Source organism: Natator depressus, chromosome 2 (assembly GCF_965152275.1).
Source record: "Natator depressus isolate rNatDep1 chromosome 2, rNatDep2.hap1, whole genome shotgun sequence".
Lineage (NCBI taxonomy): Eukaryota > Metazoa > Chordata > Testudines > Cheloniidae > Natator > Natator depressus.
This window is the reverse complement of record NC_134235.1, coordinates 59,717,361-59,743,315: the sequence shown is the minus strand read 5'-3', so window position 1 is coordinate 59,743,315 and position 25,955 is coordinate 59,717,361. Positions and strand designations below refer to the sequence as shown.

The 25,955-nt window shown below is 45.0% G+C and overlaps 2 protein-coding genes, 1 long non-coding RNA gene and 4 other non-coding genes across 10 annotated transcripts in view; 5 read left to right on the top strand and 2 right to left on the bottom strand.

Moving 5' to 3' along the window:
• The window catches only part of PPP1R42 (protein phosphatase 1 regulatory subunit 42), an 82,572-nt gene extending 80,303 nt beyond the window's left edge, over positions 1-2,269 (bottom strand). For all 4 annotated transcript variants that reach the window (XR_012638021.1, XM_074944280.1, XM_074944278.1 and 1 more), the window contains exon 1: positions 2,062-2,269. The gene's annotated coding sequence lies outside the window, so the exon portion shown is untranslated. The remainder of the gene's footprint in view (positions 1-2,061) is intronic.
• Positions 2,016-7,209, top strand: LOC141982316 (uncharacterized). The gene is made up of 3 exons (XR_012638023.1): positions 2,016-2,273; positions 5,425-5,539; positions 6,934-7,209. It is a non-coding gene; the product is annotated as an uncharacterized LOC141982316 (long non-coding RNA).
• The window catches only part of COPS5 (COP9 signalosome subunit 5), a 43,412-nt gene continuing 24,106 nt past the window's right edge, over positions 6,650-25,955 (bottom strand). The window contains exon 8 of the mRNA XM_074944282.1: positions 6,650-7,052. Within this exon, the coding sequence (XP_074800383.1) occupies positions 7,031-7,052 (22 nt within the window). The 3' untranslated portion in view covers positions 6,650-7,030. The remainder of the gene's footprint in view (positions 7,053-25,955) is intronic.
• On the top strand, positions 13,630-13,702 carry TRNAA-AGC (transfer RNA alanine (anticodon AGC)). The gene has a single exon. It is a non-coding gene; the product is annotated as a tRNA-Ala (tRNA).
• TRNAY-GUA (transfer RNA tyrosine (anticodon GUA)) lies at positions 14,444-14,533 on the top strand. The gene is given in 2 exon segments: positions 14,444-14,480; positions 14,498-14,533. It is a non-coding gene; the product is annotated as a tRNA-Tyr (tRNA).
• On the top strand, positions 15,646-15,718 carry TRNAA-AGC (transfer RNA alanine (anticodon AGC)). Its single transcript has one exon. It is a non-coding gene; the product is annotated as a tRNA-Ala (tRNA).
• On the top strand, positions 16,460-16,549 carry TRNAY-GUA (transfer RNA tyrosine (anticodon GUA)). Its single transcript is given in 2 exon segments — positions 16,460-16,496; positions 16,514-16,549. It is a non-coding gene; the product is annotated as a tRNA-Tyr (tRNA).

The window sequence follows — 25,955 nt, the reverse complement described above, 5'->3', positions numbered from 1 at the left end:
ATTTTCTTGTTTTTGGAATTTTTCCAAAAAATAAATGATTATATCACAATATTTTGTTTGTTGTTTCAGTGTGTTTAGGAGGCTTGCAACACCCACTTCTAGTCTATTTCATACTGAAACAGCACTACTATCTGGAGCAGTAGAAATAATTCCTGGCCACTTTTAGGTAAATAACTAATTACTAACAGTTCTTAACCTTAACTTCAAAAACACTTTTATCAGCAGTTAATCAATTTACACCAAACCTAAGAAGCTTTAATTATATCTGATATCCTTAAGGGTTAAAAAATGTAACTCTAAATTAACATTTGTCTATTACTGGGGTTGGTGGCAGGTCTTATCCTAATGATCAGGGGTTCTCAAACTTCCTTGCATCGCGACCCCCTTCTGACAACAAAATTATTACGTGACCAGGGAGGGGGCGGAGCCCAAGCTCTGCCACCCTGGGTGGTGGGAGAGGGAGCTGGAGCCTGAGCCTCACTGCCCCAGGTGGGGGTTGAGCTCAGACTTTAGCTTCAGTCTAAATGCTGGCCCTGGTGACCCCATTTTGGGGTCCTGAACACAGTTTGAGAACCGCTGCTATAGATGCACCAATTTGGAGTTGCACAATAGTTAACACAACTCTGTAGTGCTGTTTGTGAGCACGCAACTTTAAAGTGAGTAAAAAATTAATACTGAAAATGTGCCAAACCTAGTTTTATCCCTTACAACACTGATAAGTATGAAAATAAAATATTAAAAGACCACTGCAGCCTAAATTCTTAGGGAGGATTGACCACATGCAAAGTCTAAAGTTCAGTAGCTTTCAGTTGTACATGTACAAAACAACTTTATTTAGGTTTATTTAATGGAGAAAGTATACTTTTTTCCTGCTCACTTAATTCAAAATGGGCTGAGCAGATTCTCCTTAAACTTTCCCCCAGAATTTCACCAGTGGCCTGAGACAAATCATGGAGAGCACAGTGTTATCAACTCCCATGAAATTTGTGGTTCTTCTTAAACCCCAGCGCCTGGATTCATGTGACTACATGAGAATTTAAGCTTTCTTTAAAAAAAAAAAACACACACACAACATTTCTCTCTCTCATGGTTGTGGATCAAAACTTGAAAATTTTTGGTGCCACACCCAAAGGCACATAGTACCAACTCCGCATTTATTGTTTTAAAAATCTTGTTATTTTTAAGCCAATATCATGATCGGCTCAGGTCAGCAATACTAAAAGTGTCACAGAAGAAATGAAGTCTGAGAAACTAAGCAGCAGGTGAAATGCAAGAAGAGCATCTGATGCGACTTCAGTGCTTCCTGCTGATACAGGCTTCTACCCACACTCTATACCAGGGATTCTCAAACTGGGGGTTGGGACCCCTCAGGGGGTCGTGAGGTTATTATGTGGGGGGGGTCACAAGCTGTCAGCCTCCACCCCAAGCCCCACTTTGCCTCCAGCATTTATAATGGTGTTAAATATACAAAAAAGTGTTTTAATTTATAAGGGGGGGGGTTGCACTCAGCAGCTGTGCTGTGTCACCGGTACAAAAGTTTGAGAATCACTGCTCTGTACATATCAGGCCCTAATATGCCATGGAGCTACCCAGGAGTGCTGGAACAATTTGTATAGTGGGGATGCTAAGAGTCATTGAATCAAACAGTAAACCCTGTATATAATGGAAACCACTTCAAGCCAGGGCATGCTGCAGCACCCCACACCCCTAGTTCCTGCCCCTATGGAGCCACGGTGCAGCCTTCCCCACAGCTCCCTTCCCCACCCCCCTTCTGCCTTCCCACCCCATCACTTCCCTCCCCCTTCCCGGCCCATCTAACCCAGTGTGGTGGCAGCACTTCTCTGCCCACCTCCACCCATATGTTCCATCCACGGCTGCGCCTCCCCTGCCTTCCGATGGCAGTGCCTCCCTCTCCCCCCCCCCGCCCGATCCCCCCACTACGGCCCAGCGCCGCCGCCCCGCCCATCCCCCCAATCCCCCCAGCGACGGCAGCACCTTCCCTCCCTCCCATCCATCCTCTCCTGTGCTCGTGGCCGGTCGCCCCGCGCCCACCACACGCACCGCCCGCCCCCCGCCGGCCGACCAGCGCCAGCCTTGGTGCGGGGCGTGAGGGAACCACGCGCGGGTTCTCGAGCCGTCCGGTTCAGGGCCGGTTGCTAGAGCGACAGAACGCCCGCCGCCGAGGCTGCCGGGTGGACGGTTCCCCCGCCCGCAGGAGTGGGAGAGGCTGCAATCCTGCCTCGAGCCTCCCGCTGGCTCAACTGTCGCCGAGGGTAAGGGGGCAGAAGGGAGGGAGAAAAGAGGACTCGCGCGCATGCGCACTGGAGGCGAGAGCGCCTGGGGTTGCGCCTCCGTGTCAGATTTTGTGGGGTTCCGCGGGAAACTGGGGCCTTTACCCTGCAAACCCTCCTGGGGGCAGAGACACTGGCCCCATTTCCCGTCCTCCCAGGGCTGCTGGTTGAGCCGCTGGCTCCCAGCCCCTGGCAGGAAAAGGCGCCGAACGTCAGCTGCTGTGCGAGCTGCCACCAGCGGCCGGCGGGCCGCTGCTCCCCCGGCCCCGACGGTGGCTGTGGCGGCCCCTGAGCCGGCCCAGGACTAAGGCCACAGGCTTATGCCACATGCATGTCGAGCGCATCGCTGGTGGCAGGCTGGGAAAGGTGACACAGTTACAAAATAAAATTAAGAAGAAACAAACCAGGAGCCCGTTCTGGCAGGCACACTGTGTAGAAGTTCAGGATCCTAGGGCCCTGTCCTTAAATTAGGTGAAAAGCCCTCCCTCCCCCATCCCAGGCAGTCAGGCACCATTCCCAGGCAGCAAAATAGTGTCTGCTGCGGGGTGACGAGGTGTCTGGTCTCCGGTCCGCACCGCCTACCGGGCCATTAAAAGTTTGGTCAGCGGTGCTGCAGAACTAAGGCAGGCTACTCCTCGCCTGTCCTGGCTCTGGCACTGCACCCCGGAAGCGGCCAGCAGGTGCGGCTCCAAGGTGGGGGGGCACAGGACTCTGTGCACTGCCCCCATCCCACGCACTGGCTCTGCACTCCCATTGGCCAGAAATGTGTGGAGATAATGTTTTGAGTTTTTGTGTATTTACATATGTATGAGCAGGGCCCACAATGTAATCAACAGTTTCTGTCTATACTGTATTCTGATAGTTCAGAGATCAAAAGAACATCCTAGCACAGTGGTTCTCAAATTTTTGTATTGATGACCCCTTTCACACAGCAAGTCTCTGAGTATGACCCCCCCCCCGAGAAATTAAAAACACATTTTTAAATATTTAACACTATTATAAATGCTGGAGGAGAGGCAGGGCTTGGGGTAGAGGCTGACAATTTGTAACCCCACATGTAATAACCTCGCGACCCTCTGAGTGGGTCGTGACCCTCTGAGGGGTCACGACCCCCAGTTTGAGAAAACCTGTCCTAGCATTTAAATGAATTGTAAACACGGGATATCTAGGTATTCATCTCTTGAAATGTACTGTGAATGGTGGAGGAACAAGCAAATGGCCCGATCCTTTGGGATTGGTAGAACCTTTTATATGATGAAATAAGACTTACAGAAATTTCCATCATATTTGACGTGGGTACCTGGATGGAGGCCTGAGGCTGGATCACTTTAAGAGAACTGTGTTGTTTGGACTTCTGAGTAACCAGTAAGGTAATAAAGAAGCTCTTTCGTGGTGGCTTGGTTAATCTAAGTATTGGAATATCGACCATCTTTTTTGGGATTGTCTGCCCCATTCTTTGCAGTTCACCCTAATTGAGTGACCACAGCTGGCTCCCCATTAGAACCCCAGTCACAAAAGAACTTTGGGATTCTCAAGGAGGAGACACTATGTAACTTTAAATTACAAACAATGTTATTATGCTTTTTAGGAAATGCCTTGAACAGGTGTAAATTGAGTACCTTCTCCTTTGGGCGGGGGAAGTGTCCCTTCAATAAGAGATTACTCATTTTGTGCGGTACAGACCCTCCCTGATTTACGCAATCATTCCGTTCCGGAATGCCTTGCGTAACTTGAATTTTGTATAAGTCGGAAACATATACCCGACCATTATGCAAAACAAAACAAAAAAAAGCCCTCCTATTTCTAGGTTACAGAACTTTTTCCGTAAATGCGGATTTGCGTAAGTCGGGTCTTGTGTAACCCTGGGAGCATCTGTAACTGCAGTCCTTCAAGATGTTTGTCTCTATGGGTGCTCCACTTCAGATGCACATGTGCCTGTCAAGCCCTTGATCAGAGATTGTCAGTTAGCAGTGTCTGTTTGGCCTGCTCATGTGCCCTATGCCTCCTTGTGCCAGACACTGAGACTATATAGGGGTGTGCAGGCAACAGCCCCGCACCCCCCCCCCCAGTTCCTTCTCCAACCAAACATTCCCTAAGGAACAGTCCAAAGCAGAGGGGAAGGTGGCGAGGTAGTGGGGCACCAAATAGGTATGCACATCTCAAAGAACTGCAGTCAATGCATAAAGTGAGTAACCTCATCTTCCCTATGCATTCTCCACTTCAAGTTACTTCTGAGCAGTATCCCCAGATGCAAGAGGAAGCTTCAGAATAGAGTCCAGAAGTAAAGACAGTATTGCAGAACCAAAATGCTGCATTGGATCTGACACCATGGATCAGGGCCTAATGTTTCACAAACATATGTATTGAAGCCCATGTAGCAGCCCTACGTACTTCAGATACTGGTACATTTTTCAGTAGTGCGGTAGATGTTGCCTGCAATCTGGTTGAATGTGCTGTCTCCCTTTGCGGGTCAAGGGGAGGGGATGAATGCCCGCAACATCATAGCAAGTGATAATACATCTAGATATCCATCTCAATAGTCTCTGATTAGAGATCAAGGATCTTGTGGATCTATCCGCAAAGGAAACGAAGATAAGTGACTTCCTAAATTGCTTGGTCCTATCTAAATAGAATGCCAGTGCCCTTCTAACATCCAAGGTATATAAACAGGATTCCTGTAGAGAACTATGTGACTTTGGGAAAAACACTTTTAGATGATTGGATTGATTAAGGTAGAACTCTAATAGAACCTTAGGTAAGAATTTAAGGAGTGGACCTAAAGAAACCTTATCCCTAAAGAACACTGTAAATGGGGGAATCTGCCATCAAAGCTCTAATCTCCCTGACCCTCTGGACCAATGTGATAACTGCTAAAAAGGCCATCTTCATAGATAAATGAAACAGAGAAACAGATTGCCATTGGTTCAAATGGAGGTCTCATAAAGTAACTGAATACAAGGTTGAGGTCCCAGGTCAGGGTGGGGTTTGTAATCTGCAGACAGAGATTCCCCAGACCCTTAATAAACCTAGAATATAAGAGATGAGCAAATATGGAGAATCTTTTTTGATGAAAGACTGATATTGCAGCCAAATGGACCTTAACTGAACTGATTGGTGACCCCAATTTCTTTAGATGCAACAGATAATCCAGGATGTCTGAAAGTGGCACCAAGTCAAGCAGGAGGCAGCGATGACACCACCAATGGAAGAATTTCTTCCATTTCTGCATGCTGTGAGGCAGAGGACTGGTAGGTTTGGATGAAATGCATGACTTGTGTCTTGTGACAAGAGATAATGGTCAGGAGCTTGGATGATGGTTGGACACATAGATGAAGGAGGTAAGGGTAGTCCGGAGATTGGGGTCTCGGTACCAAGAGGTGCTCAGTACCTGTGAGGAATGGGGATTCTGGTTCATCTGTTATCAAGAGTTGCTTAGTATATCTGAACTCCTGTGGTACCAAATAGGGGATTGGTACTGATGCAGAAGCCAAGGCCACTGCCTATGGAGCGGGGGCATACCGAAGTAGAGGCTGATGGTGTCCGGCGCCATTGCTTGCTTGGTGCCGAAAGTGCTGCATGCCTGGGTACCAACAGCTGGGCTGAACTCGATGATGCCAGTCTCAAGTGTCTGTGCTTTCCTTCCTTCCTGGTAGAAAGTACTGAGGCCCTATCAGACCCATGTCTCTCCTTTGTACTCTGGGATTTTATGGCCTCGCTGGTACTGCAGGAGGAATCCTTCAAGTCAACAGTACCGAATTGAGAGGTTGAGGCTTTGGAGACCATAGATCTCACCAGGGACCTGGACTTTTTTAAAACTGGCACCTTAAGGTGAGAATCTATGCCACTCTTTTAGGAAACCTTCACTGAAGCCTCGAAAGTCTTATGTTTCTTAAGGGAAGCCTGCACTGAGACACTGGATCTGTCCAGTGACAGATGTGCAGGGTGTCTCCTCGCCAGACTCAGAAGCTGGCCGAAGGGAGCATTCCATCATAAACAGAGAGATTAAACTCAGACTGCTATTCTTTGCCCTGGATTTGAGGTGTTACCCCAAGAAATAGATTTTGGGGCTTGCTTCAAATAACCTACCTATCACCCCCCTCAGTCTGTCCTTCTGAGGTTTCTGAGATTGTTAAGGAAACATTAAAAGGACACAGATATAACCTTCCAATAAAATTATTGACACAGGCAGTATTATTTTCCTTAATAAAGTATCTTTTTATTAATGTAACTAATAATCCCTATTACAGTATAATCTAAAAGAAAAAATCAGACACAAATCCCTAATTGTGAGTTAAAGAGCATCTAAACTGCAATAGCATACCGTTTAAATGATTCTAAGCAGTGTGCTTTGCTACAGTCTGTGCTGTAGCCGGTCTGTGCTGACAGCAGTTCTTATCTTATACTTTTAAGTTTAACATAGATAAATTACAGTGAAGACATACACACACACTTCAAGCATATACAGGGCCTAATACTATACTAAAACTATGCTACACTGTATGTTATAAAATAACTTACTTCCTCTGCTGATTATTTGTAGATGTGAAAGTTGCCGGTGCTTGCAGCTGTTGCTGCTCCCGACTCCCTCTCTCTCCTCAGCAGTATTCTTTTCAGAATTCTAAGCTGGTGTTTTCTCTTCCAGAGCGAGAAACGACGTTTGGGAGTTATTCCGTCCAGCAAGTCTTCTGTCCTCTTGGGCAGCTTTCCGATATCTCTCGCAACTGTCTCATTCAATTGCCTTATTGAACTCCTGGGGGAATTCTGCACCAAAAAAAATTAAAAATTCTGCAAAATTCTGCATATTTTATTTGTCAAAATAACACAATATAATTACACTAGCTTCAATTATTTTGGTAATTTATTTCAAAATACCTGTCAGCAAGTATGTCTGTAACAAAACAAACAATAAAAAAGATTCAGAAAATGTTTTTTGACAAATAGATTCCTTACTATGCATATTAATACAGAACTCTGAGTAATAATTCATTTAAACTACAATACAGAACCATATTTCCTGCACCCCTCAGAAGCAGTGCAAAGAGTTGGGGGAGTCAGAGGTAATGGAGGAGCTGAGGGAGAGGGGAGTAATTGCTGGGAAGGAGCCTGGGTGTGAACTTGGAGGGTTGTTGGGTCTGGGTGGGAAAAGTATAGAACAGGTTTTTTTGTGGGGGCAAGGATAGTTAGGGAGTCCAGGACCAGATTATGACATTCTGAGGACCTAAACTATGTCAAGTGTAAGAGGCCCCATACCATAAAAAAAAGAATTAATTATTTTCACAGAAAGGATATTGAATATATAAACACGAAAGCTTTATATTTGTATATATACAAAGCAAAGTTGTAAAAATAGAATAATAATCTAACTAAAACACGTCTTGCAATATGCCTGTTTGCATTGTAAAATAGTTTCAAATTAACATATTTTCATCTATGATTTCTTAATTAGTAGATATGAAAACTTTATATCTACAGCAACACAAAAGCAGTTACAGTTAAACAGACCAGCTTACTTCATGGAAGCAGTACAACCTGCAGTATGTCTGTTGGCACATCACATTAATTTTAACACTGAAATTTAAAATATTTTCTTTTGTGATTTTTGGAGAGCAAAGACATTGATGATGTCTTCAAATGATAAGCTATGGAGTTTGTCACTTTCAACGCACAAAATGCTTAGGGCAAATAGCTTTTCTTGCAGCATTGTTGTCTGCAGTTCATTCTTGATATATTTCAGTTGTGAAAATGACCTTTCTCCTGACCAGTTTGTTACCATTAGATTAAAAAAAAGCCAAAATCATTTTAAAAAACCAGTAAAAAAATATTATATTATAAATATTGAGATTTTATATATATATACACAACAACAAATAATATTTTATTAATATATGTATGCCGAAAACCTGTGTTATTTTACGAGGATATTTCTGTGAAAGTTAGTGCTATTTTATCTATGTTCTCACAGGAAAACAAGAGAGGATATATAATTTTTTTTACACCATGAATTAGTAAAATTATCTTTCTTTTCATATGAATAAATGAAAAATCATTTGATTAATTTTGTTAGGGAAAAACAAAGTTTATCCAGATTATATATAAAATATATTTACAAATGTTTATTCTGATTTAATTTTCACTATGAAACAATGAATTGTTCAGATTTTTCTTTTGCCATACTATAAAAATACAATGTATTATGTATAAGATATGTGATTTATAAGTCTATATAAGAATTTTTACATAGCATACTACCTATATGCTTTCAACTACCTGAAAGGGGGTTCCAAAGAGGATGACTCTAGACTGTTCTCAATGGTAGCAGATGACAGAACGAGGAGTAATGGTCTCAAGTTGCAATGGGGGAGGTTTAGATTGGATATTAGGAAAAACTTTTTCACTAAGAGGGTGGTGAAACACTGGAATGCGTTACCTAGGGAGGTGGTAGAATCTCCTTCCTTAGAGGTTTTTAAGGTCAGGCTTGACAAAGCCCTGGCTGGGATGATTTAACTGGGAATTGGTCCTGCTTCGAGCAGGGGGTTGGACTAGATGACCTTCTGGGGTCCCTTCCAACCCTGATATTCTATGATTCTATGATTCTATAAAAAAATATTATCTTGCGTACTCCAAACCTGCCGAGCAGAAAATCCCAGTCTTTTTTCTAGGCAGACATCTCTCTTCGCATTTGCTTTTCTATCCTCTGTCCTCCCCCAGGACCACTAATTAATCTCGAGTAAAGACCTCGGACACACAGAGTGACAACAAGCTATATGCACAACAGAGAAAGAAGAAATTTACAAGAAAAAAGACTGGTAATCTCTAGACAGCCATTGAGAAAGTGAGAAAAACTAGCCTACATTCAAGCAAATATAATGAATATTTAATAGCCTATAAATCATATATGCACATAGTTTGAAATAACTTGCTCAAAAAGTACTCAGAATATTTTGATATATATGTATATCTTCCTTCACTTCTCTCAAAACCCTCTATTTATCCTTTTGTCAGCACTCTCTGATATTTATTGTGAAGGTTCCCGAAACTCAGGGAGGGAAGCCAACACAAATTTATCCTCCTCAAGATCCACTTGACGCAAGTCCCTAGAACAATCACCTGCAAACTCAGTCATGTGAAGCATGGACAGCGCATGAAGCAGAAAGTGGCGTGCCCACTAAAATACACAATTGTACATATGTACAGCTCAAAAGAAGAAAGAACACACTAACACCTAAGAAAACGATACATGACGTCACTCCCAGGACGAGTCCCATAGGAGTATGAGCTTGGCAGGATTGCTTAATGACACTGCCATCTCGGACCTCACATTTTTCCCAGTTTTATCAGCTGTGAGATTATTTATTTATTTAAATAAGTTATGAAGGCATGGTCAGAATTTTACCAGTAGCAGCTGGCCAACAAAACGCTGCTTTAGGAAACTGATAGCAGACTTACTCATAGAAATACTATTTTTACAAGTACAATTATCGTTTTTTCTCAGCCCTGGCTTCCCACCTGTCAATAATGAACAATTAGTGAAGGGTAAGGGTATTTGTGTAGCCAGATGTGTATATTTTTGTCATATTTCAACAAAAATGTCTGTAATTTAAAGAGAATCTTCTTTTTCCCATATTTCCTTTATCAACCGATTTTGATAAAATCTGAAATGGAGTCAGTTTTTTCTTTTTTAGAGACCCCTCATATTGTGAGGCCCTAAGCCAGGGTGGGCAAACTTTTTGGTCTGAGAGCCACATCTGGGTGGGGAAATTGTATGCAGGGCCATGAATGTAGAGCTGGGGCAGGGGGTTGGGGTGCAGGAGGGAGTGCGGGGTGTGGGAGGGGGTGCGGTGTGTAGGAAGGGGCTCAGGGCAAGGGGTTGGGGTGCAGAAGGGGTGCAGGGTGTGGAAGGGGGCTCATGGCATAGGGTTGGGGTGCAGAAGGGGTGCGGAGTGTGGGAGGGGGCTCAGAGCAGCGGGCTCAGGGCAAGGGGTTGGGGTGCAGGAGGGGGCTAGGCAGAGGGTTGGGGTGTGGCAGGGGGTTCAAGGCAAGGGGTTAGGGGGCTCGGGGCTGGGGTGCTGGGTGCAGGAGGGATTCAGAGTGCGGGCTCTAGCCCAGTGCTGCATACCTCGAGCGGTTCCAGGGTGGTAGTGGCATGCAGCAGGTCTAAGGCAGGCTCCCTGGCCCCGCGCCGCTTCCAGAAGTGACCAGCATGTCCGGCAGTGGCTCCTGGGACTGGGGTGGGGCAGGCCTGTGTGTACCACCCCCAAAGCTCCCATTGCCCGTGGTTCCCCGTTCCCGGCCAATGGGAGCTGGAGGGGGCGGTGCCTGCAGGCAAGGGCAGTGCACGGAGCCCTCTGCCCCCACCGCCATGGGCCGCAGGGATGTGGTGCCAGCCGCTTCCGGGAGCAGTGTGGGGCCAGGGTAGCCAGGGAGCCTGCCTTAGCCCCGCTGCACCACCGGGCTGACAATCCCATGGGCCAGATTGAAAGAGGGTTGGGCCATAGTTTGCCCTCCCCTGCCCTAAACCGTAGCTTAGTTAGTTTATGCGTTAATCTGGCACTGCTATTAGGGAGCTTCCCCCATGCAGACTGTGGCTGACCCCTAGCCTCTCCAGTTCAGTAAGGCATATCTGCCCTTGTCCTCATGTGTCCTTGCACCCCCCCGTCCACATGTGCCCCTCCACCCTCACTCAGACACTGCCTCCCCCTGTCCCCATGTGTCTCTGTGCCCCCCAATCAGACTCTTCCCCCCTGTGGCCCTGCATGTCCACTCCAATTCAACCCTTGCTCCAGTCTGTCCTCCCCCACTAGCGCTTATGAACCCCTGTCTGTGATCCCCAGCAGCCCAATGTGCCCCATACTATCTGTCTCATGACCTGGCCCAACAGGCGCTCTGAAGGCGGTGTTGCAAGCTCTTTCTCTTTCCTATGGTAGCTGGGGCTGGCTGGGAGCAGCTGCTCTGTTCTAGCACCACAGCACCCTCCACAGTGGGCAAAAGGCAGAACTTCAGCACTTTCCAGCATAAGTTATTTTCTGTGGAAAAAAATAAAAATATGCGCTGCACATAAATTAGGCGTGCGCACAGTGGTGGAAAATTCCCCCAGGAGTATAACTTACTAATTTATACACTGTTCAATTGGCCATCAGACCTCTATTGAGCAAGCTTGATTCATCTACTTAGCTAACCTTTCACCTTTCATACTGACAATACTCACTACCAAATATTACCTCATTTTTGATAACCGATGGAAACAGCCCTGAGCTGGCCAAAGCCAGTTAAGGCTGAGGCTGTTTGAACTTTTCTGTCACCCTTTTACTTTTTGTACTGCACATGCTCATTGTCATACATTATCTCATTCTGCACATGCTTGCTTGAACTGTTTTTGCTTTAGAACCAAGATTACCTCATCTGACCTTACTACTCATGCTCCAGGACATTTACTTCGTGACAATACCTCATTTTATGTAATTTTTACTATTGGGCATGCTCGGCCCAGAGATACTTCATGGCCAGACCTCATTTTACTCTCAGCTCTGGTCATGTGTCTTACAACATTCAAGGGTAAATGTCGTGCAGTTTTTCTCTGGTAAAATGACTCATGCCTGTTCCAGAGAGACAAGACAGGGGCACAAAATGGAGGGGAAGAATTCTTACACTATCAGAGAGCCAGGCAGAAGTTGCACATCTGGAAAACGAGAACTCTTCCAAGCAATGGACACACTTAGAATGCCGTCGCTTACAGGTAAGGCCTCTTGGCAGGAGAGGCAACATTTGAAACCTGGCAAGACAGGCATGCCCTGACAAGAAAAAACATAACTATCCCCACTGGTAACGAGAGGAGTTAAATGATCCTTTCACTACTTATCTAACTGTAATTCTACTAACAACCAAACTATAAAAACTGTATTAACCGCCACAGAAATATAAGAAAAGCTGAAGGTGGACATTCTACAGCTCTGTCTCTGGCTGAGAAGATGGAAAAGGAATGGTGTGGTTCACCTTTGCAGCCCTATGTAGACTCGGTATCCAGCACGCGGCGGCATAGGGCATTTGAAGGGGTCAAACAAACACAAACTAAAAATCTCCGATCAAGGCCTTGAGAGGCGCATGCGCACCTGACGTAGGACATCCTCAGTTCAACCTATTGTGTGTGCTGCTGACGATGGGCGATTACACTGCACATTGTAGAGATGCGTGCGTTTCAATGGTTTCCTCTCACTTTGTCCATCTTTTTTCTATTTTGTTGAAAGGCAAGAAAGGGGAGCAGTGTTCTTTGCTATGTCACATGTCCGTGTTCGATGGAGGTCCTTTCCAAGGTGGTGTGCAAGCATGCATTTAAAGCACCACTTGCCACTACTTTCACCTACCACACCTGCTTCCAAGTACCTAGGCCACAGTTTACGCCTTTATAGGCTGAGTTCCTTTTTCTTCGCCCTCCCGCACTCACAGCGTAGACATCTAGCTATGGATCTCAGGCTTCAGAAGTGCCATTTATCACCCTGGTAGCGGGGCGCCTTTGTCATAAAAGAGACCGGCCGTAGCTGTGTCCCCAAGCTGTCTTCGTGGTGTTTTGCCTGGGGCAGAGGTGCCGCGGGGACATCGTTTCTGGTGGCGGGGAGGAGAGGAACGTAGGGGGAAAAGGAAAGGCCCTTTAGTCGCTGAGAGTCCCTTGTCCTTCAGGCTCAACCTATTGTGTGCGCAGCTGACGGCGGGCTATTATGCTCAATGTTGTAGCAACGTGTGCCTTTCAGTGGTTTGCTCTCTCTTTGTCCATCTTTCCTCGGCGTCATAGAGCTCAGTTTATGGAGTAGTGTGAGGGAGCGGTCCCATTAATTTCCGTTTTGGGCTTTTCTCCATGACATTTGTCGAGCTGGGATGTCTTTGGGCAACCGCGATTGCAAAGGCTTCTGGCGGAGAATTGCTAGAAGCCCGATCTGGCAGAATATCTGGCAAGGAGCTGCCGGGCTATCCGTAGGTAATCTGAAGCTTTGCTGTCCTTGGCCTGTGCAGCGAATAGGCGCGCAGGGAGGCACCTCGTCGCCTTTACTTTGCAGTTTTTGCTCTTCTTCTTGTCATGAACAGAAGCGTTCGGTATGTGTGGGAGGGCAAGGCCTGGGCGTGTGTGAGTTTCTCTGATGGTCTCTGGAAAGGTCTATTTTGTTGAAAGGCAAGAAAGGGGAGCAGCGTGCTTTGCTATGTCACGTGTCCTTGTTGGGTGGAGGTCCTTTCCAAGGTGGTGTGCAAGCATAAAGGTAGTTTGTTTTGCGGTGTGAAGAGATCCCTGGATGGGGTGTGCGCTGAGTTGACAGTGCGTGGCGGAGGGGGCGGGGTCTCCTTGTGAGAGTATGGGGAATTAGCTCAAACGGTAGAGCGCTCGCTTAGCATGCGAGAGGTAGCGGGATCAATGCCCGCATTCTCCAGGCGGCGGTGGCTGCTGCTGCACTTCCTCTCCCATCTTTCTCTTTTTTCCATCCCCACCCGCTTGCGCCCACATCACAGGGTTTATGTCTGCGCAGAAAGGAGCGTTGCGGTAAGCCTTTTGTCCTGAGGCAGCAAAAGGGGCAGCGTCTCTTTCAGGAGAGTGTGTGTCTCAGTTCTTTCCTTTTGCCAGTCTCTTTGTATTTGTTTTTCCTGAGGTAGGCACGGGAGGCGGAGTCGGGTGTGAAAGGGTACGAGCGGGAATGTGTCAATTATTGACGAAGGGGAAGGGGAATGGACGGAGAAAATGTTGTGGTTTAAAAGGCCCCTTTCAAGCCAGGCAGGAGGCTGCGAACATGTTTTCCATTGCACCACCGTCCCTGTTCTGGGTGGGAATCAGGGCTGGGGTCCCAACATTGTGCTGCGCGTGCTTGAGACAATCCCGGGTCCCCTGTGATAGGATGCTAGCGTTACGCCCCATGGTGTTCCGTTCTTACCTTGCGGCATTGTCTTCGTGCCATGCCTGTTAGGGAGCCTTTGAGCGCTATATGTGTGCGGCCTTGCCGTTGGGTGAATTGAGGGTAGAGTAGGCGGCGACCCGGCAGCCGGGAGGATGAAGGGATAGGTGTGTGTCGCTTATTCTTTTCAAGGGCTGGGCAGAGGCAAGCCTATAATTATCAGTTAGTGCCAGTGGCACTTCTGCCTGACACCTTGAGTCACTCAGGGCCCTTTGCACCTGTCTTCCTTCGATAGCTCAGCTGGTAGAGCGGAGGACTGTAGGCTTAATACCCCTGGAAATCCTTAGGTCGCTGGTTCGACTCCGGCTCGAAGGAGTGAGCTTTTGGTTCCACGCTCTTCTTTAGAGCTCCCACTCTGGCCACTGCCACGTTTTACTGCATTCGTGCGAGACTGGCCTCTGGAGGTCGGCTGCATTTAAAGCACCACTTGCCACTACTTTCACCTACCACACCTGCTTCCAAGTACCTAGGCCACAGTTTACGCCTTTATAGGCTGAGTTCCTTTTTCTTCGCCCTCCCGCACTCACAGCGTAGACATCTAGCTATGGATCTCAGGCTTCAGAAGTGCCATTTATCACCCTGGTAGCGGGGCGCCTTTGTCATAAAAGAGACCGGCCGTAGCTGTGTCCCCAAGCTGTCTTCGTGGTGTTTTGCCTGGGGCAGAGGTGCCGCGGGGACATCGTTTCTGGTGGCGGGGAGGAGAGGAACGTAGGGGGAAAAGGAAAGGCCCTTTAGTCGCTGAGAGTCCCTTGTCCTTCAGGCTCAACCTATTGTGTGCGCAGCTGACGGCGGGCTATTATGCTCAATGTTGTAGCAACGTGTGCCTTTCAGTGGTTTGCTCTCTCTTTGTCCATCTTTCCTCGGCGTCATAGAGCTCAGTTTATGGAGTAGTGTGAGGGAGCGGTCCCATTTTTTTCCGTTTTGGGCTTTTCTCCATGACATTTGTCGAGCTGGGATGTCTTTGGGCAACCGCGATTGCAAAGGCTTCTGGCGGAGAATTGCTAGAAGCCCGATCTGGCAGAATATCTGGCAAGGAGCTGCCGGGCTATCCGTAGGTAATCTGAAGCTTTGCTGTCCTTGGCCTGTGCAGCGAATAGGCGCGCAGGGAGGCACCTCGTCGCCTTTACTTTGCAGTTTTTGCTCTTCTTCTTGTCATGAACAGAAGCGTTCGGTATGTGTGGGAGGGCAAGGCCTGGGCGTGTGTGAGTTTCTCTGATGGTCTCTGGAAAGGTCTATTTTGTTGAAAGGCAAGAAAGGGGAGCAGCGTGCTTTGCTATGTCACGTGTCCTTGTTGGGTGGAGGTCCTTTCCAAGGTGGTGTGCAAGCATAAAGGTAGTTTGTTTTGCGGTGTGAAGAGATCCCTGGATGGGGTGTGCGCTGAGTTGACAGTGCGTGGCGGAGGGGGCGGGGTCTCCTTGTGAGAGTATGGGGAATTAGCTCAAACGGTAGAGCGCTCGCTTAGCATGCGAGAGGTAGCGGGATCAATGCCCGCATTCTCCAGGCGGCGGTGGCTGCTGCTGCACTTCCTCTCCCATCTTTCTCTTTTTTCCATCCCCACCCGCTTGCGCCCACATCACAGGGTTTATGTCTGCGCAGAAAGGAGCGTTGCGGTAAGCCTTTTGTCCTGAGGCAGCAAAAGGGGCAGCGTCTCTTTCAGGAGAGTGTGTGTCTCAGTTCTTTCCTTTTGCCAGTCTCTTTGTATTTGTTTTTCCTGAGGTAGGCACGGGAGGCGGAGTCGGGTGTGAAAGGGTACGAGCGGGAATGTGTCAATTATTGACGAAAGGGAAGGGAAATGGACGGAGAAAATGTTGTGGTTTAAAAGGCCCCTTTCAAGCCAGGCAGGAGGCTGCGAACATGTTTTCCATTGCACCACCGTCCCTGTTCTGGGTGGGAATCAGGGCTGGGGTCCCAACATTGTGCTGCGCGTGCTTGAGACAATCCCGGGTCCCCTGTGGTAGGATGCTAGCGTTGCGCCCCCTGGTGTTCCGTTCTTACCTTGCGGCATTGTCTTCGTGCCATGCCTGTTAGGGGGCCTTTGAGCGCTATATGTGTGCGGCCTTGCCGTTGGGTGAATTGAGGGTAGAGTAGGCGGCGACCCGGCAGCCGGGAGGATGAAGGGATAGGTGTGTGTCGCTTATTCTTTTCAAGGGCTGGGCAGAGGCAAGCCTATAATTATCAGTTAGTGCCAGTGGCACTTCTGCCTGACACCTTGAGTCACTCAGGGCCCTTTGCACCTGTCTTCCTTCGATAGCTCAGCTGGTAGAGCGGAGGACTGTAGGCTTAATACCCCTGGGAATCCTTAGGTCGCTGGTTCGACTCCGGCTCGAAGGAGTGAGCTTTTGGTTCCACGCTCTTCTTTAGAGCTCCCGCTCTGGCCACTGCCACGTTTTACTGCATTCGTGCGAGACTGGCCTCTGGAGGTCGGCTGCATTTAAAGCACCACTTGCCACTACTTTCACCTACCACACCTGCTTCCAAGTACCTAAGCCACAGTTTACGCCTTTATAGGCTGAGTTCCTTTTTCTTTGCCCTCCCGCACTCACAGCGTAGACATCTAGCTATGGATCTCAGGCTTCAGAAGTGCCATTATCACCCTGGTAGTGGGGCGCCTTTGTCATAAAAGAGACCGCCCGTAGCTGTGTCCTCCGGGTTTTTTTTGCATAGGGCAGAAGTGCCATGGCAATTTAGTTTCTGCTGGCAGGGAGGAGGGAAAGAAGGGTGGAAAGGCTCTTTAGTCGCTGAGATTCGTTTGGCCTTTAGGCTCAAGGGTTCCCTGTTGAAAGAGCTTATATTTCTTAAAGGTCTTTTCCTCTGGTGAATTTTTCAGTGAAAGAGCAAGGATCCCTTAGTATCTTGATGAGTTTCCAGTTAAGCACTTGAGTATGTGAGTAATCCCATGTAAGTGAATAGCACTACACAGGTTCTTCGAGAGACTAGGTTGTGTCTTTTATTTGACAAACTGAGAAGCTTTTATTGGTGAAAGAGAGAAGATCTTTCATTGAGCTCTTCTTCAGCTCAGGAAAATATCCAGAAACCTTTTCTACAACACTGGTTACTTCGGTATAATTTATGTTACTGAGGCGTGTGAGTTGACCACACACCTGATCATCTCCCACCGACATAGCTACCGCGTCTCACGGAGGCAGGAGTTATTAAGCAAACAGGAGATCCCTCTCCCTTAATAAAAACCAGCAGGATCTTATTAAAGGGGAAAAGGCAAAATGCCACATTTATTGTGAATGCAGAAAGTATCATAGTAAGCAGTTAGTTATAGCTATAACATTCCATTCAATTTCATATTTATTCACACATTCATTCATACAGACACACAGGTTCTGCAAGGTTGTTATCATAGTTACTGGACTTAGAGTTGTTCTTGCCAAGCTATTGGCTAGGTGGCCTGGACACGAGGAGGGAATAGGGCCTTGTCAGATGCTAATCTGATGCTCCTGGAAGTTGGTTTGCAGAATCAGACCCCAAAGTTCTCAGTTTCTGGAGTCCATTTTTAGAGGAATTTATTCCTATACCAGTCTGTGGGAATTGCTTCATCATGCTGTTGCTGAATCAATCAGCAGATGGCACCTTCCTGATGACTCCATGCTGCCAGATGTTATCTTGCTCTTCGGTTCTCCCATCCTTGAGGCTGTTGGGTGGATTCCAGTCTGCCCTCTGGGGGTCCTCTGCTTGTTTCCACTTGATGCCTTCTTCGGCCGATCAACACTGGATTCTTAGGCTGGCACTTCCCTGATCATTCAGTTATTATCCACACCAAGCATCCATCCACATACTTCCTCTATCTCTATTTTAATCACAATTGTTAACAAAGCGAGATAAATACAACGAAAGGGCGGGGAGTCTCTGTGTGCTGTTTCTGTTGTTACAAAGTATCGCTTTGAGTCTCTCTCTGTGTGAGTATCAGAGTAGCAGCCGTGTTAGTCTGTATTCGCAAAAAGAAAAGGAGTACTTGTGGCACCTTAGAGACTAACCAATTTATTTGAGCATAAGCTTTCGTGAGCTACAGCTCACTTCATCGGATGCATAAAGTGGAAAAAACAGTGAGGAGATTTATATACACACAGACCATGGAAAAATACACATTGTAAGGAGAGTGATCACTTAAGATGAGCTATTACCAGCAGGAGAGTGGGGTGGGGGGAGAGAAAACCTTTTGAAGTGATAATCAAGGTGGGCCATTTCCAGCACATTTCCAGGAGTTAACAAGAACGTCTGAGGAACAGTGGGGGTGGGGGGACGGGGGGGTGGAGAATAAACAAGGGGAAATAGTTTTACATAGTATAATGACTCAACTACTCCCAGTCTTAACTTAGGCTTGAATACACCCCCACCCCCAGGCCAGAGCTTGCACCCAAATGCCATCCCAGAGCCTGCACCCCTCACCCCCTTGCCCCAGCCCAAAGCCTACACCCAAACTCTGTCTCAGAGCCTGCACCCCTCATCCCCTCCTGCACCCTCACCCCCTGCCCCAGACCGGAGCTTGCACCCAGCACCCAAACTCCCTCCCAGAGCCTGCACCCTGCACCCCTCCTGCACCCTAATCCCTAGCCGAGGGCCTGCACCCCAGACCTCCTTCCCGCACCCAAACTCCCTCCCAGAGCCTTAGGCAGGTGGGGGGCGGAGTTTGGGGAGTGGGTGGGTTCTGGGCACCACCAACATTTCTACAAACCTGCCACCCCTGCATAGGTGCTTAGCTGTTTTGCTAGACTGGGGACTAAAAGCATGTCATTTTGGGAGCAGGGTCTCTTCCAGCTGTAGGAATTGTCTTCATTGTAACTTTCTCTCAGTATCCTGGAAGATTTTAACAGAAAAGTGTTTTTTTTTTTTTCCCCTAAAGGCCCAAACTTCTTTCCATTGAAGTCAATGGCAAAACTCATTTTCAATGGGAGCAGGCTTAGGACCTAGTTTTTCTTTTAAGTGTATAACTGCACCTATATTTACTGAATGTGTAGGCCTTGCCTTTTAACATTTGTTAGAAGTGGGAGCAAAGCCTAAAACCTTCCCATCCTTCAAACCTGGAATTTCCTGTATCCGCCCTGCAAGTGACCAAGACTATACCACAAGATGACCTTATTCCTGCAATTTAGTGTGGAATCCAAACTGAGTGTGCCCTGGAGGTGCCTATTCTGGGAAAATTTTCTTTTTCAAAAAATATTATGAAAGTTAATTTTGTATTTAGCTTGCCCCCCTTATGGCTACAGGTTTTGCAGGTGTCTAAAGCTGTCTGTTACTAATCTAATTTTTAAAAATAGCTGAGAGGTTTAAGAGAAAATATTTGTTCATTAAGATTTGAAATAAGATTCTTGTCTGGTGGCACAGAGCATTAAACAGTCATCTGCGTACTCTCCAGCGTAGCAGAAATTTGGCAGAGTATATGAAGTCCTTGTCTTCAAGAAATCATTTGGAAATATAGTTTAAAAACATCAAGGGCTGGATTTCTTACAGTTCTAGCCTGTATCTTTTAACTGAAAGTCATTTTCTAAGTACATTAAACACCTTGAAAATCTCTTTTATAAACACGAGGATACATTTTGCATGATTTCATTTCTGAACTGAACAGATGTATTTTAAAAAATCCCAACTATAATTGTTACATAACTGATAAGAATCTAGATTTTTTTTTTGAGAAAATTGTTAAAACACTTCCCACAAAGAGGGACGTTATGAAGTGAAGCTTAAATATTTTAAAAAGCTAGAAGGAAAATGTGGTTAAACTTTTTAAAGATCAGTTTTCAAACTTTTTATTCTGTAACATTTAAAAATTTTCCTGATCATTAAACAATACACATGCTTTCCTATTTCTCCTGGAGAGTGAGACATCTATGTAAAATAGGACCAGCATTGTAGTTACTTCATTTAATCCAGTTTAAAAACACATATGACAGATTGATTTAATTTTTATCACTGAAAATGAATTATAGATTTAAATTTTATTCATATTGTGACAGGGTCGTGCTGGATGGCTACAGGAGAGTGATAGAAGGCAGATATATTAGCCCAAAGTTAAATAGGTCCCTTTCCCCTGGGTAAGGTAACAGGGAAGGTTCCAGAACAATCAGTAACCTTCTGGAGACAATTAAGACAGGCTGATTAGAACACCTGCAGCCAATCAAGAAGCTGCTAGAATCAATTAAGGCAGGCTAATCAGGGCACCTGGGTTTAAAAAGGAGCTCACTTCAGTGTGTGATGGCAAGGAGCTGGGAGCAAGAACGCATACTGTTGGAGGACTGAGGAGTACAAGCATTATCAGACACCAGGAGGAAGGTCCTATGGTGAGGATAAAGAAGGTGCTGGGAGGAGACCCTGGGGAAGTAGCCCAGGGAGTTGTAGCTGTCCCACAGCTGTTCCAGGAGGCACTCTAGATAGCTGCATTCCATAGGGCCCTGGGCTGGAACCCGGAGTGGAGGGTGGGCCTGGGTTCCCCCCAAACCTCCCAACTTCTGGTCAGACACAGGAGGAGTTGACCTGGACTGTGGGTTCACGAAAACAGCCAAACTGAGGGCTGCCGTGAAGCTCCAAGGCGAGCAAATCTGCCAATAAGCGCAAGACCCACCAAGGCAGAGGAGGAACTTTGTCACAATATATATTTGGAGGGCAGTGGAATGTTCCCAAAACAATATAGGCCAGATGTCATACCATATTAATTAAACCTATGTAGAGAGATATACCTCAGACATTTTACTATACTTGTATATTTTAAAAATAGAACTAGAATTAGTCAAATATGGCATTTTTATTAGACAGATCTTCTCCCAAATTATTAAAGGCTTGTCTACACATTACATTTATTCTGGAATGAGGCACGGTGTGAATTTTAAGCGGAATAGCTATTCTTTATACACAGCCCTTAGCTAGCATGCAAGTATTTTACATTCCACACTCATCCCTATCTAGGTACATATATTTCAGTACATTTTTATCAGCTGCCTCTGATCCTGCAATTAACTGCATGCTAGTAGACTACTCCTTCCACACAGAGCCCCTTTGACTCTAGATAGGAGCAGCAGTCCACCCACACCTTATCAACTGCAGGATTGGGATTTAAGGACCAGTACTGTCCCCTCTGGGTGGTGGGGATGCAAATTTAGTGAATTCCCATTGTGTGTGTGTGTGTGTGTGAGTGTGAGCAAGAGAGGTAAGGGGGAAAAAAGAAAGGCTATCCGTGCTGTGAAACATTCAAAACAAAGGATAAAAGTTCACCTCCAAGAAAAGATCAATCCTGGAAAATTTTACCTCAGAAAATAAATATTTTAGAAACTTGTGAGAAAGAGAAAACAGAAGATTAGAATGGAAGCTATTTTGCAACCTTCACTATAGTGAGCATGATCAGAAGTTCCTATAATAACCGAGCTGAGGTTAAAATTGGGTAAAGAAAGAGTTTTATCATAAAAAATAAATTTAAATTTTCACCAGTGTTATATGACTTAAGAAATACAGAGTGTGAGAGAAACAATGCAGGTATTTCTAACTTTTCTAATTCTTCTTTTATTTTCCACTAAGACATTTTAACAGTTTGACATATGTAAACCAAGAAAAGAAAAATGTTAAAATATTACACACAGCTGTCATTCAGCAACCATAACAACATGTACGGGTACTGCAAGATTATTTTGCCAACACTATGTTTGTGTGTGCGTGTACATATTATCTGAGAAAATTGTTAAAATGCTTCCCACAGAGAGGGAAGTTATATACACTTACACGAATAATGATTTTTTTTAAGATAGATTTTTCTATAAACGTAAATCAGACTTTTTCAAATGCATTTATCAATTAAGGCTAGCTGATATTTTACATAGATAATTCTAGTACTTTAAGTGCTGCAATTGTGCAGCCATAGCTGGTTGCAATAACAATATTTTTAAGAGTTGAAAATTAAGATGTCCCATGGTAGTATGGTATAAAGTACTGCTAATTTGGAATGTGCATCATGAGGTTCAAAATACCAACACAATTAACATATTCATTGCACTTTTGAAACATATCTGCCATTTCAATACTCCCAGCTTTCCTCACGAATTTCAAGCATCTCCTTTAGAAAACAAAACAATATGTGCTTTATTCCAGACACAAATGTTATCTCAAATGAAGGCAGATTGTCTTCAACAGTGGGAAAAAAATTCAGATGGTTGTAATTACTAAAGATTGTGCGTCCTCAGATGCAGGCATATAAATTAATTTCCTTTTTAATAAAAGTCATGCCATTGCAGTTATACACAAGCCCTAAGGTAACTGGGTCTAAAATAAACAGAGAAATTCACAGAGGAAATGATAGATGAATTACATAGGAATTGAATGCAAGTTTCAGTAAAAAATTCAAGTTCCTAAAATAATATATATAATCCTCTCAAAGGGCTTAAGCATTTCCTATCCATGATGATCTAAACAAACTGAGGCAAAAAATAAGAGTAAATGTTCTTTGTTATTAGTATTACCAATACTTGTTGGATAGTATGGCAGTGTCTGACAAATTTGAGATGACATCCACTAATAATAATGATAATACTTAGCAATTATATAGTGCTTATATAGCGCTTTTCATCTATAGTTCTCAGTAGGTAAGGATCATATCTCTATTTTACAGACAAGAAAACAGGCGCAAAAAATGCCTTGCACAAGGTCACCCAGTTGATTCCTAGGACAAGTCCGGACTAGAACCCAGGGCTCTTAAGGCCTAGTCCCACAACCTAGCTGCTGGACCATACAGCTTGCCAGACATCTACAGTTTTCAGAAAGGCTTCCACTAAGCAATTTTTTGTAACAAAAAACAAACCAAATGTCACAGCAAATATTTCACACCCTTAACATTTCACAAGAGGGTCAAAACTTAACTCTCATGGCATACATTTCCTCATGGATATGACTCCGAGGCTGTGAAAAGTACCACTGTAGTTAATAAAAAATGAGTCCTTAAGGAAAAATATCATGTTCTTAAGTCATTAAATAGTTTAGTGTAATTGCTGTTAACTCCAAAATAAATATGCACATTGCCTAGCTAACTGGAGACTCCCTGATGTCAGTTGTTCCATAAATCTTGGCACAAAAAAATCCTAAATGCAATCACTTATCACACCATATTTTAGCCATTTCCTTCTTTTAAGCACTTGTACCCTCAAAATGGATGTAGCTTCAAGTTGTTTTTGTAGTATATTTATATTTCAGATAAACAACAAATCAATTTTTGAGTTTCTATATATCTTAGCACAGTGTGACCCCAATTCTGACTGGGGCTTGCGTGCTATTGCCCTACAAATAAATAATATACTTAACTACAAAGAAATGTACCCTGACTTTAACAGGGTAATCTAAAATGAACAAGTCACATGAGCTTTGCCAAAGGGGAGGAAGAGGAACAAATATTAACCATTGTTAATTTATTATGTTCACTAGAGCTTTTTGAACCATGTAGATTAAACACTGATTAACATGTCAACATAATTCATTTACATCTCCTTAACAGAAATGCATTCTTTTTACTTTGGAAGTATCTTTGGTAACTTCTGATAACCAGAAAGCGGTTTTGTAATAATAAATAAAATAAAAAAATAAAGAATGGATGGAGATAATAAAACTTTTAAATAGAGATTCCCTCCTTATTCTGGACTACTTACTCATACAAAATACCCACTGACATCAATATTCAACGAAATTGCTTGCATAAATAATTACTTGCATGAGCAAGTGTTGCAGGATTAGGATTTAATTTAGGCAAACAAAATAAACCAATCATATTAGAAGCTAACGTTGGTGCAGACAGTTTTGTGGAGCAGAACATTTCTTGTAACTTTTACGTTGCAAATATACAAGGATCAATTTTCCAGAATGCTCGGTATGCCCAACTGGGGATAGATTTTCAAAAGAACTCTGCTTCTAATAGACACCCAAATTAAGTGACTAGGATTTTCAGAAATGCTTAGAACGCAGCAGCTTTCTTTGCTGTCAAAGGGAGCTGTGGACTTTGAAAATCTGGCTACTTTAGTTAGTTGTGTAAAAGGAAGATGCTGGCTGAAGAGTCCTTTTGAAAATCTGGCCTTTGTATCCTGAATATCTAACCAGGCATATTTTCAGTTTCGCTAAATGCTGTTTGCAATCACTGACTGACAAAGTATTGCCAGTCTAAATCACTTCAGAAATTAGTGATGGGTAAATATACCGAGTAGTCGATACACCCATTATAGTGGAACTTCAGAGCTAAAGTCCATAACCTTAAGTATTTTGCTATGAATATGAAATCTGAGAATTAATAATAGTGGTACTGCTGCTTTATGTAACTAATTACCCGAGAGACCATATACACATTGCTCACAAATGTTGCCTTTGCAGTTTAACTCTAAAATAATCCAGGAATATAGAAAGAAAATTTGAAAGCTGAACAGTCCATTTTCAATTCAATTTATATATTTAGATATAGTGCAGACGTCAGCAACATAAATTCATTCCTATACATACATGATTCCTACATCTGTACCTCATCAACATACAAGTTTCTCAAACTCTTACTTTTGCAGACTTCAAATACCATATTCTTACCCAGAATCACTGCAAGTTTTGTGTTCTACCTCTGTTTATTTGCAAGAGGCTGCACTGTACTTGAGTTTATTATCCTATTGTGCAATATTGTGGCTGTTCAAAATATGAAATACTGCCTAGACATTGTTTTATAAATAGGGCCCTACCAAATTCACGGCCATGAAAAATGCGTCACAAACAGTGAAATCTGGTCTTGTGTGTGCTTTTACCCTGTATTACACAGATTATATGGGGGAAACCAGCGTTTCTCAAATTGGAGGTCCTGACCCAAAAGGAAGTTGCAGGGGGGGGTCACAAGGTTATTTTAGGGGGGTTGTGATATTGCCACCCTCACTTCTGTGCTGCCTTCAGAGCTGGGTGGCCGGAGAGCGGCTGCTGTTGGCCGGGTGCCTAGCTCTGAAGTCAGCACCCTACCAGCAGTAGTGCAGAAGTAAGGGTGGCAAACCCATGCCATCCTTACTTCTGTGCTGCTGCTGGCAGTGGCTCTGCCTTCAGAGCTAGGCTCCTGGCCAGCAGCCACTGCTCTCCAGCTACCCAGCTCTGAAGGCAGCACTGATGCCAACAGCGGCACAGAAGAGTAGCAGTACCGCAAACTCCCCTAGAATAACCTTGCGGCCCACCCACAATTCCTTTTTGGGTCAAGACCTCTACAATTACAACACCATGAAATTTCAGATTTAAAGAGCTGAAATCATGAAATTTACAATTTTTAATATCCTATGACTGAAATTGACCAAAATGGACCGTGAATTTGGTAGGGCACTATTTCTAAAACAACAATCTCTTAGCTAGAATTTCATAATGGACTACACAATATTTTGTATTACAGTATATTGTCAAAACAATGTATTATAAAATAGTCTTAATGTAGTTGGGTAAAAAGTAGTCTTAAAACTTAGTAATTCAAGTATAAAACCTCAGAAAAGTTAGTGAACAGTTAAAACAGCGGTTCTCAACCATGGGCTGCACGCAGCCCAATTAGCACATAGCTGCAGCCCAGCTCAGCTGTGTGCTAAAGGCCAGAGCACATGGCCAAGGTCCAGTGGGTTTCCAGCTGCCACATGCGGAGGGGTCCAGCTGGGCTGCCCCGCCGCCCAGTGCAGCGGGGGAGGGGTTGGGGCTGCTGGTGGACCCGGGGGGTCAGGGGCTCCTGGCCATCCCCATGGGGTTGGGGCCTGGTGCTTCTGGCGAA